Below are 12,486 nucleotides of genomic sequence, written 5' to 3' on the forward strand. Positions count from 1 at the left end.
AATAGCAGCCAATAGCAGCACTCTGCTAGCAGGAATGTCTAAAAATGTACAGATTAAAACAAAATGTTGCTTATGTGTGAGGGTCACCAGAATTCACATTTGCTGAGCTATCTTAAGTGCACATTGTTTCCTCCGCTAATTGAAAGATTGAAGAAATTAGATGAATGCATCTCTTCCATTTTACATCCATCACAAGAAGATGAGCTCCATGGCAACTAATCAAACACTGCAATTCTTAGCTTAGTAACTGGCTTGCAGCCAAAACCAGTCCCTGTTCTTTAAGATAATGACTCCTTGATGCCAGCAAACATCCATTTTCCAGTTTAATTAACCTTCAATATATAACATGCTTCCATGTTTCTGGCTTATTATGGTGGCTGATCCAATCAAAAGTGTTCAGTCTTTCTTTCTGGCACTAGTTTATTTAAATATGCCAAGTTTGCCCTCATGTGGTCTGTAAAGGAACTGATGGATAGATTGGTACAGGACGCCAATAACATATGTTCTTCCATTTTATGATAGTGATTAAATATATTATAATAAGCAGACACTGTATCTGAATAGAACACATTCATGCATCCTAAGGGACTTAGATATTTTGATAGGCTATGTCAAGCAAGTTCGGTGAATTTTGTTGTTGTTTTTGTCTTGGATTTGATTTGGTTTGGTGTTGAGCCTTCCATGTCAGTTTCTTGTTGGAAATATAGTATTCATACCATTTTGCAGTCAATAAATACCTTTTTTATTTATTTATTTTTTAACTTAGAGAGGAACCTGTGTTTAGAGTAATCTTTTCCGGACGGCGAGTTTAGTGCTGCTGCACAAGTCGACGGTCAAGGATTACAGTGATGCAGTAAAATGTGAGTGAGTTTTATAAAATATACTTGTGACTGTTATGTTGTTAATATATCTTATGAGACTGATTCGACGCTCGACTGTGGTCTCCGTGATTTCGGTCCCTGAAATAATATCTTAATCGCACCATCTATTTTATCTCTCAGGATATGGCTTACTCATGCATTGGAATTAAAATATTTAATTTTTAAGATAACAATATTATTTTCTGACGTCGATATGTAATTAATTGAATCTGTTATTAATATGAATACCCTAGTAATGTTAATACTATTCTAGTCTAAATATCTTTCACACAATTAGATATGAAGTCTACAATTTGTTACATAGTCAATCCAACTCTTATTGATGCTTAAGTAATAAGAAACACGACAGAGGTTTAATGACATGTACCAGATACACTGATTCATTATTTATACCTGTGCTTTATTCTAGATCAACACACCCAGTTTGTTCTTCTTGCCCAATGGGCTGACAGCGGGGGCGGGCCAAGATGTTGAGTGACATTCCTCGGGACGCCCTTCTTCGCCCACTCACTCGGAATGAGGTGGTGGGGATGTTGGTGAGACTGACCATTTTTGGAGCTGCAACATATTACAGCATAAAATGGGTGGTGGACGCTTTGGACCCAACACAAAAACAAAAATCCCAAGCCAAGAAAAGGGTAAAGTTTTTTTTTTTACCCTTTAAATGACCACCTGCTACTGGTCGTGTGCTGCATTTGATTATAAGTGTTACAGTAAATGTTGTTCCAGTGAATATAAAACTTAATTTACAGATCATATTTCATGCAAGTCTGTAGGTCAAAGTGCCTAGGGATTTATTTCATCGTGGCTTATTATTGATTCATCCCAGTGACTCAAATCATTTAATTATTTTCACCAAAAATACTCTTAATAGTGATAATGGCTTGACCATTATTTCTTGTGAATTGTTATGTTGTATATTTAATTGATTTGTTTTTATTTATTGACTCCCGCACTCTCCTCAGGCAGAGCAGTTGATGAAGCAGATAGGCGTAGAAGGAGTCAGTCTGACGGAGTATGAGATGAACATCGCCACTCATCTTGTTGATCCTCGCAGCATCAAAGTAAATACCAATACTGTTGTAATCAATGGAAACCTATCATTAAATCACACTGTGTGTGCATCTCATTACATCAGTGATTTTGAAGAAAGGACATGCTCTTAAAGGGATAGTTCACTTTGAAATTAATTTTTGGTATGTTTTAGCTTACCTCAAGGGCAACCAAGATGTAGGTGTCTTTGTTTCCGCAGTAGTTTAAATTTTGATTTTTTTAGGTCAAACCGTTCTTGTCTGTCAGTCATATAATGCAGGTCTATGGTAACTTCCTCAAAGAGCATGCAGAGAGAAGTCCAAATTAAACATGATTTAATGACTCGTAAATGTAAGTACACATTGATGGCCTAAGACATGAAACGAGCGGTTTGTGTGAGAAAACGAACAGTATTTATATCGTTTTTACCTCTTTTAAACAAAGCCACGTCCAAGTGATCTGAGGGCGCGGGCGCTTCGGTCTTTTCCGGCAAGCGCCGGAAAGCGCCGGAAGTGATCTCTCGCGCGTATACGTCACTCATTGTTTACACAGAACAGAGATTGTAGGTAAGACGGCTAATTAAAATGGTACTAATTTGCGCTTATCCTGGATGTTTAAACCGTCGTAAAAGAAAACAATTAAAAAAAATAAAACAATTGTATGAGTGACGTACACGCGCAAGAGATCACTTCCGGTGCTTTCCGGCGCTTGCCGGAAAAGACCGAAGTGCCCGCGCCCTCAGATCACTTGGACGTGGCTGTGTTTACAAGAGGTAAAAACTATATAAATACTGTTCGTTTTCTCACACAAACCGCTCGTTTCGTGTCTTAGGCCATCAATGTGTACTTACATTTACGAGTCATTAAATCATGTTTAATTTGGACTTCTCTCTGCATGCTCTTTGAGGAAGTTACCATAGACCTGCATTATATGACTGACAGACAAGAACAGTTTGACCTAAAAATATCAAAATTGAAACTACTGCGGAAATAAAGACACCTACATCTTGGATGCCCTTGAGGTAAGCTAAAACATACCAAAAATTAATTTCAAAGTGAACTATCCCTTTAATGACATGTTTTGTTTATGTTATTGATTGTCATTTTGCTCTGTTCATATTCAGTATTATTATTCAAACTGATTTAGAATATATGTCAATTGTGTTGACAGATTGGACATTTTTACTCTGTTTACACCCATGAAGGTGCAAACCTGTAATCATTGTTACCATAGGCCAGGGGTTTTCAACTCTGTTCCTCGAGATCTACTTTACTGCAGAGTTTAGCTCAAACACACCTGAACAAGCTAATCAAGGTCTTCAGGATCACTTATGTGCTTCTCAAATGGAAAGCTGCATCCGAGTGAGGCTGTGTCCTCCCTAGACCAGTCCTTCAGGAGTTTCTTGGCTAGACTCCTCCAGCATTAAACACTAAAATGAGACGCTCTATTAAGTCTGTATGGCTACATCACACATGTTCCCGCCCCCATGATCACTGGGCTTACATAATTGGCTGTTTAGTTTAGTTCACCAAAAAATAAAAACAAATGCCATCAGTGACTCACCCTCATGTCGTTCCAAACCTGTAAGACTTTCATTCCTCTTTGAAACACAAATGAAGATATTTAAAGTGAAATCTGAGCGATATCTGTCCCTGCATTGACAGTCCACGCAAACTACCACTTTATTGTTTCAAATTGTTCATAAAGAGATGGTAAAACTAATCCATATTAATTAAGCAGTTTAGTCCATATTTTCTGAAGAGACTCGATTGCTTAAAGGGTTAGTTCACCCAAAAATGAAAATGATGTCATTAATGACTCACCCTCATGTCGTTCCAAGCCCGTAAGACCTCCGTTCATCTTCGGAACACAGTTTAAGATATTTTAGATTTAGTCCGAGAGCTTTCTGTCCCTCCATTGAAAATGTATGTACGGTATACTGTCCTTGTCCAGAAAGGAAATAAAGACATCATCAAAGTAGTCCATGTCACATCAGTGGGTTAGTTAGAATGTTTTGAAGCATCGAAAATACATTTTGGCCCAAAATTACAAAAACTACGACTTTATTTTAAAACCTTTCTGGATAAAAACTCCATAAAACAGTTATAAAAGTTGTAAAAATTACATAATCCAGAACCTTTCTACAGTGTGTGCCAAAGTAAAGACTGTAAGTCTTTTCCATCACAGCCATGTTTTCATCAGCGTTAAATTCAGTATGGCTAACCTGACTAAAGTCTATTGGCCTGACGGCCCCCCTTCAAGTCAGTATTGGCCTATATGATTGAATATCTTCTTCCTTTCTTGAAAGGTGACATGGAGAGATGTTGCTGGGCTAGATGAGGTCATCTCAGAGCTGCAAGACACTGTCATTTTGCCTTTTCAGAAACGTCATCTCTTCTGTGGTTCCAAACTCTTGCAACCTCCCAAAGGTGAGTCATGGAAAAAGCGAATGGGCCCTGACCTTGTCAGTGCATTTGGAGTTTGTGCTTTCCATCCTATTTTTATCATACTTGCAGGTAGCAGTATATGCGAAATATCAAAGTGAAGTATATTATTCATAATTGTTTTATATTTACGATTCCCAGGTGTACTATTGTATGGGCCACCGGGATGTGGAAAGACTTTAATTGCCAAAGCAACAGCGAAAGCATCTGGATGCCGCTTTATTAATCTACAGGCCTCCACTTTGACTGACAAGTGGTACGGCGAATCGCAAAAGCTGACTGCTGCTGTATTCTCATTGGCGGTCAAGATTCAGCCCTGCATAATTTTCATTGATGAAATAGGTAACCACTGAATATGCTCTAAAAATGTACAGATATTTAGAGATTCCAGAAAGATAGGATAAATATTACAATGCCAACTTGTTTAACGTGCCAAATAAATTCTAGCACTCCTAGAGTGATAAGCTTGTCTGTAATCACTATGGATATGCAGGTGTTTATTATTCATGGTTTTTATGGAAAACATGGTACATGTACATTTGCATAATGACTGCAATGTTTTCGACTGTATTTTCAATGCTGATGACATTTGAATAATACTGTACTGTGACCCATCATCTGTGAAACTGAAGAATCTGGACGCTGCACACAGAGTCTCTCAGGCGTTTTATCATAATGTACTTGCTGAACAGTCAGTAAACGTTAATTATATTAAATAGTTACTCTTCTCTTAAAGCCGGTTCCGCATATTCAATTACAGATGCTGAAAAAGCAAAATTGTTGAAAAACTAGTCTATGACTGCAAAAAAGTTTCTAAGTTGTTGCTTTAATTTCATGTTTAAAATGTAAAAATAATATAGTTGTTTTGTTATAGTTGCACTGTATATAATTTTACATAACTGTAATTTATAAATATTTTTAAATACTATATGAATTAAATATTTTATATACACTACCGTTTAACAGTTTGGGGTCAGTAAGATTTTTTTTTTTTTAAGAAATGTTTTTAAATTGCATTAAATTGAATATAATGCTGACAAGTTTTCTAAAACATTTCACAATATTACTATTTTTATTTTACTGTATTTTTGATCAAATAAATGCAGACTTGTTGAGCATTAAAGGTCTTCTTTCAAAAACACAAAAAAATCTGACTGACCCCAAACCTTTTAACGATTCTATATATGTAGTTCTACACTATATTTAGATTTTGTGCTGATTTCATAGTGTGCATTATGAAATGTATATCTACATAAAATCTATCTCTTGTCTCAGATTCATTCCTGAGGAATCGTTCCAGTATGGACCATGAGGCCACCGCTATGATGAAGGCCCAGTTCATGAGTCTGTGGGATGGACTAGACACAGCACAAAACAGTCAGGTAACACACGTCACGCACATGTAGATTTCATAGGTCATTGGATTTCTTTAAAAGTGTTACGAACAACACTTTCTATAATATAAAATGTGACAGAAAGTAAAAGTGTATGTCAATGTTCAGGTAATGGTGATGGGGGCTACTAACAGACCACAGGATGTGGATGCAGCAATACTGCGCAGAATGCCTACTGCCTTTCATGTAGGCCTGCCTGTGAGTATGGTCAACACACACACCTTTATATTCTGTTGCCCATCTTAATCAGGACAAAACTGAATTATTTTTGGTCCATTTTCAGAATGCAGCTCAAAGAGAAGAAATCCTTAGACTAATTCTGTCTGGTGAAAACGTAAGACATGAAGCTCTTCTCTTTTGCACAAAAATATTTTGTCTGTTTAAATATATTGTTTATTTTAACCCTCTGGGGTCCTTCGGCCCAAATGGACCCGAAGCATTTAAATATATATTTTTTTTAAATCATTGCTTTATCGGAATGGTCCGAAATTTGGTGACTTTGTTGGTACTTGGCATATGAACACCCCAAAAAATGGGGGACAGGATTTGAATAGTCTAAGTGGTTGTAAAAAAAATAGTCACACTCAGGACCTTCGGGTCCAAATGGACCCGCATAGGAAATGAATGGGAAATTGGCAAAAATGTGAAAATACAGAGTTATTTTGTGCGTACAAACTACAAATCAGCCACGATCCAGAAAAAAAGCACACAACAGTGAAGGGGTGAATCTATAAATCATCAAGAGTGCAAAACAGACACATCCACACACACAAACACACTTTTATACACATACACACTAATAAATTCAGATTACATATGGGTTTTGAATTTTTAAAATGCTCAGTTTGTCCACCAGATGGCATCCATCTCATTTCAAAAATTGCTTTCATGAGGCCTAGGCTTGACTCTAAAATGAAATACAGCTTTAAAAAAAAAATATATATATATATATATATATTTTTTAAATTTATATTATATTCAATGGGGAAAAAATGGGTCATAATTATTGCATTAATATTAATTATAAATCATTTTTATTTTTGAAATTATCTCAAAACACCAAAAAAGAAAAGAAAAAATATTATAAAAAACAAGTAAAAAAAAAAAAAGATGATTTTTTTTTTATAAATATTAATCCCACCCTTCCGGCCCATTTGGACCCGAAGGTCCTGAGTGTGACTCTGAAATGAAGGACCCCAGAGGGTTAAAGGTGAGGTGGCATATATTTACATATATTTACACTACCATTCAAATGTTTGTGGTCAGTAATTTTTTTTTTTAAATGTTTTTGAAAGAAATCTTGGTTACACTTTACAATAAGATCTCATTTGTTAACATTAGTTAACTACAAAAAAAGAAGAAGAAAAAAGAAATGGGCCTTAACTACAAATTATTGGTCAGGAAATTAGCTAAATTTAAGCAAATGCACTACTTAAAAAGCCATTGCTGTCTCAGAAAATCATCAAAGACTGAATGAAGTTTTTGGCAGAATATGGGAAGTTGTGTGTGGAGTGATGATTCATAATGAAACACGAGTTACATGGTGATGCTTCAGAGCGGTGTCTTCAAAAGAAAGCATCTGATAAATATAATAATAAATGCATCTCTACCACAGTGAAGAATGGAGGAAGAGTGTCATTGTGTGGGAAGCCTTTTAAGCTGCTGGTATTGATAAGCTACTTCACTGTGAAAAGACATTTAATGCTTTGGAGATCAGGAGAATATTGCTAGCTTTCTTCCCACAAATGAAAAGTTGTTATCTAAAGAGGAATGATCAGATGTTATTTTTCAACAAGACAATGCTCCTGCCAAAAAGACAACCAAGAAGTGGCTTGAGAACAAGTCCATCAGGCTCATGTTTTGGCCTGGTCAGAGCACAGATTTGAACCCTATAGTGAATATTTGGTCTCACATTAAACTCAAAACATTTTTCAACTACTCATAAACTGCTCAAAGCCATTAACACTGAGTAGAACAACACTGAATCTTCTTCCTGTAAAAAAAATGTCTGCACGTTTACCCACACGGCTTAAGCATTTAAAGAAAACAAAGGGCTAGGCTAACTATGTGCTGCTAAATTACTTAAAGCAACACTAAGTAAGATTTTTTACCTTAAAATAATGTTTTCAAAATCGTTTCAGTGGTTCATCAAGTCGTGACATGGTGAAATGCACGTATGCCATCGCTTTGCGGTCCTTTATCTGATATATCCACGCTATTTAAGATTGCCAGATCGGGTCGCGTTTCTGTAGTCCGAATGAGACATAAGAAAACTACAAATTTGACTTGCTTTACGGCAAGCGTTACAATTGCCGATAGGTGGAGCGTACTCGACAGTAGACTACAACTACATGTAAGATACCTAGCAGCCGGGTAGCTTTTGAATTGTCATCATGATTCCAAAGCCGGTGCTGGATAAACAGAGAGCATTAGGCTAAATTATTTACGACAGCAGTAATGGACAATTCCGCTTCCAACCAGTAGGGTTAAAAGACCACTAAATGTTTAGCCATTTTAGGCTTGGCCCCTTTTTTTTATTTCAATACTAATCAAAAATTGTTAACATTAGTTAATGAACTGTGAACTAACATGAACATTAATTGGTCATTAAAAGGTTAATAAATGTTATAAAAATATATATTGCTCATTGCTAGATCAGGTTTGATAACAAAGGTAACAAATGAGACCTTATTGTAATGTTACAGAAGTATTTTATGCTCATCAAGGTTGCATTTATTTCATCAAAATGTCACATGTTCCTTCAGAAATCATTCTAATATGATTTTGGTGCTCAAGAAGCAATTCTTATTATTTTCAACGTTGAAAAAAAGTCGTGCAGCTTAACATTTTTGTAGAAACCGTGACATTTTTTTTACGATTCTTTGATGAATAAAAAAGATATTATAAATGTCTTTACTGCCACTTTTGATCAATTTAATACACCTTTGCTTAATAAAAAAAACTGACCGCAAAACTTTTGAATGGTTATGTATAAATTATTTTTGATTTGAATCTTTATTTTTCATCAGTTAAGTAACGCGATTAACCTGAAGGAAATAGCGGGGCAAACCGAGGGCTACTCCGGCAGTGATCTGAAAGAGCTGTGCAGGGACGCCGCCATGTACCGCGTCAGAGACTATGTCCGCAAACAGCAGATGAAACAGATCGCACAGCAGTTCCAGCTGGATGAAGAGGAAGAGTATGTCTAAGATGCTTTGTATAATACACACACAATGTTTGCATTTTATTTTTTGTGTGCACGAAACGCAGCTCTCACATCACGTCCTAACCAAAGAGGTATATAATATCTATCTGAAATCTATCCCATTAATCTCAAGCTGGTTCATCTTCCTGTTTTGTTAGAAGAAAAACAAACCAAGGTATTCTTGTGAGTTTTGAGATGCTGTGTAAATGTGTTAAATATAATGTAATTTAAAGATGGCTTGAAACGGATGTTGCGATAGTCCCTATTATGATATATATATATATATATACACGAGTGAAACGGCTTCTCAAACAAGAACAAATGTAGGACGGGCCTTGATTTTGTTCTTCAGGAATTGATTGGATCGTTAGTGGTTTGCTATTGGTGGATCTCATGTGAGTGACAAGTTGTCCCGCCCTCACGCCAGTAAACATTTCATCAGAGAAGAGAAGAGATGAAGCTGCAAGAGGGGGGGAAAGTTATTTTGATTAAAGATTACGAGGGGATGAGAATAAATAAAACGGATAAATCATTATAATAAATACTGGAAGTTTCCATTTAAAAAAAAACAAGAATTGTGCATTATGATTTCATGGTGAATTTAAATATTTTTTCACTGTGTATATTACTGTAAATACTGAAAATTAGTTGACATGAAAATAATGTCACAATGCAAAAAAAGTCATATACAGTGTAGTTGCTCAGCTGGTTCATCTTCAAGTTTTGTTTGAAGAGAAACCATTCAAGATAGTCTTCAGAGTTTTGAAGTGCTATTTATATATATAGGAGTGAATGTAAATGTATATTACTCACTAAAATCTAGCAAAACTCATGTCACTGATTTTGTCCCTGGTGTCCTCTGGTGTGTCCTCAGGCATTTGGACGGCACGCAGCTGAGGCCCGTGACTCAACTGGACCTGCTGTTTGGCCTAGATAAGATGAGAGAGTCCAAACAGGCCACAGTTACAGCTGACCCAACAAATCTGAGAGAGGTGCCTCTGGACTGAAAACCTCTCGCTTTACACCTTCATACACTCATTTTCTCTCTCTCGCTTATTTCTTTCTGCCTCATTCTTTCTCTCCTTTTCATATTTCTGTTGCGTTTCAAACATTACTACTTTGCACTATAATGAATTTACAGTCACACACTCAATACAACAACCATGTTTATGTGTTGTAACAATAATAATAATAGTATACACGCATACATAATATTTCAGATATGATTATCTTTTGGGTGCATATTGTTTAGAAGCAGATATTGAACCACTTTTTGGATTTGAGAGAGAAATAAAAAAACAATCTTTGCTATGTCTATAAATGTTTTAGTAATCAGGACCAGATTTCCTGAAACACCAAGTGTAGTCTAACTGTCTTATTAGGATGCATGAGTGTTAAAGTTATACTGAATGATGCATGTGTGATCTTCGTTAACACCAATTTAGCCATGATGAGATGACTGTGTTAATTTGAGCAAGGGGCATGTCTGGGTCGTATTTTAACCCAAAATCAAAAGAAAATAAATTTGCATAAGGAAAATTTGTTTCTTTTCACCGTGAATTGGTTTCATGTCAATTAATTATCAATTTATACAGTAGTGTGATATATTGATATATATTATTTGCATTTTCTATTATTTTAAATATTTAACTTATACTTTACAATTATATAGTATTAAAAATCAAATTATATTTATTACATTTGAATAAAAATAATTTTGATTGTATTATAATACTGTATACTGTGTTTTATTACTGTGTATGTTTATATTACAGTAAAGAGAATTTGAGAATAATTTCCATTTTTTATCTTTTGGTTTTGGGTTGAAATATGTTTTGTGAGATCCAAGTGACCAGATATTTATCATTTGTTTGTCTTAGTGTACAAAAGTTTTTATTTGTAGAAATAAAAATAACAAAAAAAAAAAAGTGCCACATCTCACACATAAAGAAATGGCTCTAGGTATAGACGGCTTTGTATCCACATGAAGCAAGGGACAAATCACAGGGACAAATGGTGCTACATGTATCTACTTAGAATTAAGTCATTTCTCACTTTGGTTATTGAAAGATGTTAAACATCTGTCAAATATTGATGTTCAGATTAGTCAGAGTGTGTTTAGAAAGGTTTCACTTGGAAAATAACACATATATCACTCGATGTGTCAAACCAGCATCATGATACTCATTTATCAGAAAATAATAATGGGCACAAAGGTCACTACCAGTTTTGTCCGTCCTCACTGAAGTTTCTGGCCTTTCACCAGCTCTAAATGCAAAACTTTTGCTCTTGCCAAACCGTTCCAAAGATTTAAGCAATTTTTTCCCCATTGGCTTGGATATGTTATAAGGTAGCTGTATGTCTCCATGTGTTACTTTGATAATGAGTTTTGTGTTGGGGAAAAAAAACATGTCTGGCAGCTTAATTAACTGTCTGTCAAACATTGCTTATTGAAATGGCAAATACATTTATTAGATTTGTGCTTTTATCGTGCCATGTGCATTTCCAATGATTTGACAATATGACATATTTAACATGTAAATGAAGCAAATGTGCTTGTTTGGCAAACTATGCCCACAGTAGTTCCATGTTTGCGGAGAGATTTGGCTTCCTTTAGGCCTTTAATGCTGCTCTGTTCTGCTTTGAATGTTTGCTGTTCCGCTTTGGTAATCACGTACCTGGTTGTGTTATAAAGAGAGGGAAAAATTTACTCAGATCTCCTTGCTTTTTGTTGCTACAATCACCTTCTGTTGTCACATAAAATATTGGTCTTAATGTTGGGATAGTTTTGCTGAAAATACCTTTTCCCTGTTAAATTCTATAACTTTTCCATGCTTATTTTGTCAGAAAAAAAAGAGCAATCATTCATTCATATTGTCTGGCTAAATTTAAGATAAAATAATTTTCTCACCAATAAATCTCCACAGTGTGACTGTTGCATTAAGTGTTTTCTCAACTTATAATAAACCCATCTGGAATGTATTAAAAGATTGTCAGAAGAATCATGTACTTGCAGTTCTTGATGTGAACATCATTCTTTGGCCTTTTCACCATCTCCACACATGTACAGAGCGTTCTGTTCTTGCAATATGATAACAAGAGGCAGACGTAAGAGAAGCTGTTGACATTCAGCTCTTTGCTGTACTTTGTGCCTCGTTTGCATCAAAACTGCATAACCTTTGTTACAGTCATGAGTCAATTTTCTTTGAATCATGAAGCTCTCTCATCACCTCTTTCTCTCCATTCCTCGGTAAACAGCCAAAAATAGAAACTGAAAGAAAATAGAAATAGAACTGATGTCATTGAGTTCACACTGATCTGTTGCTAGGCAGTTTTCCTCTGTGATAATGATATATAACTGATAACTAATTGATAGTTATATAAGCTTTTAATGCTTGTATATTATAAAATGTTATTTTTAACCTGGATCCTCTCAGAAAGATAGAGTTTTTTTTTTTATCATGGTCCGCAGTAGGAGTCCACAAGAGGGCAGTATTTGTATTGCAATATTTCTGAGACTTTTAAAAGTT

General features: G+C 35.4%; 1 protein-coding gene across 1 annotated transcript; it reads left to right on the plus strand.

The window, feature by feature from the left end:
* The first annotated feature begins 824 nt into the window (after positions 1-824).
* Positions 825-10,495, plus strand: atad1a (ATPase family AAA domain containing 1a). Its single transcript, XM_056263932.1, has 10 exons — positions 825-860; positions 1,291-1,519; positions 1,847-1,945; positions 4,222-4,342; positions 4,499-4,699; positions 5,633-5,739; positions 5,860-5,949; positions 6,035-6,085; positions 8,781-8,950; positions 9,831-10,495. Exons 2-10 carry the CDS (start codon positions 1,349-1,351, stop codon positions 9,961-9,963), a joined length of 1,143 nt encoding a protein of 380 aa, XP_056119907.1. The 5' UTR covers positions 825-860; positions 1,291-1,348; the 3' UTR covers positions 9,964-10,495.
* Positions 10,496-12,486: the final 1,991 nt, after the last annotated feature.

The sequence above is a fragment of the Rhinichthys klamathensis genome, unplaced genomic scaffold (genome assembly GCF_029890125.1).
Source record: "Rhinichthys klamathensis goyatoka isolate OS25496 unplaced genomic scaffold, OSU_Roscu_1.1 h1tg000210l_1, whole genome shotgun sequence".
NCBI classification, from domain to species: domain Eukaryota; kingdom Metazoa; phylum Chordata; class Actinopteri; order Cypriniformes; family Leuciscidae; genus Rhinichthys; species Rhinichthys klamathensis.

What these genes read in the sequence shown, in the direction of transcription:
- atad1a (XM_056263932.1), top strand. Translation starts at nt 1,349, where the DNA reads ATGTTGAGTGACATTCCTCGGGACGCCCTTCTTCGCCCACTCACTCGG. An exon ending in ACTCTTGCAACCTCCCAAAG is followed by an intron (nt 4,343 to 4,498) that starts GTGAGTCATGGA and finishes TACGATTCCCAG; the next exon opens with GTGTACTATTGTATGGGCCA. An exon ending in TAATTCTGTCTGGTGAAAAC is followed by an intron (nt 6,086 to 8,780) that starts GTAAGACATGAA and finishes ATTTTTCATCAG; the next exon opens with TTAAGTAACGCGATTAACCT.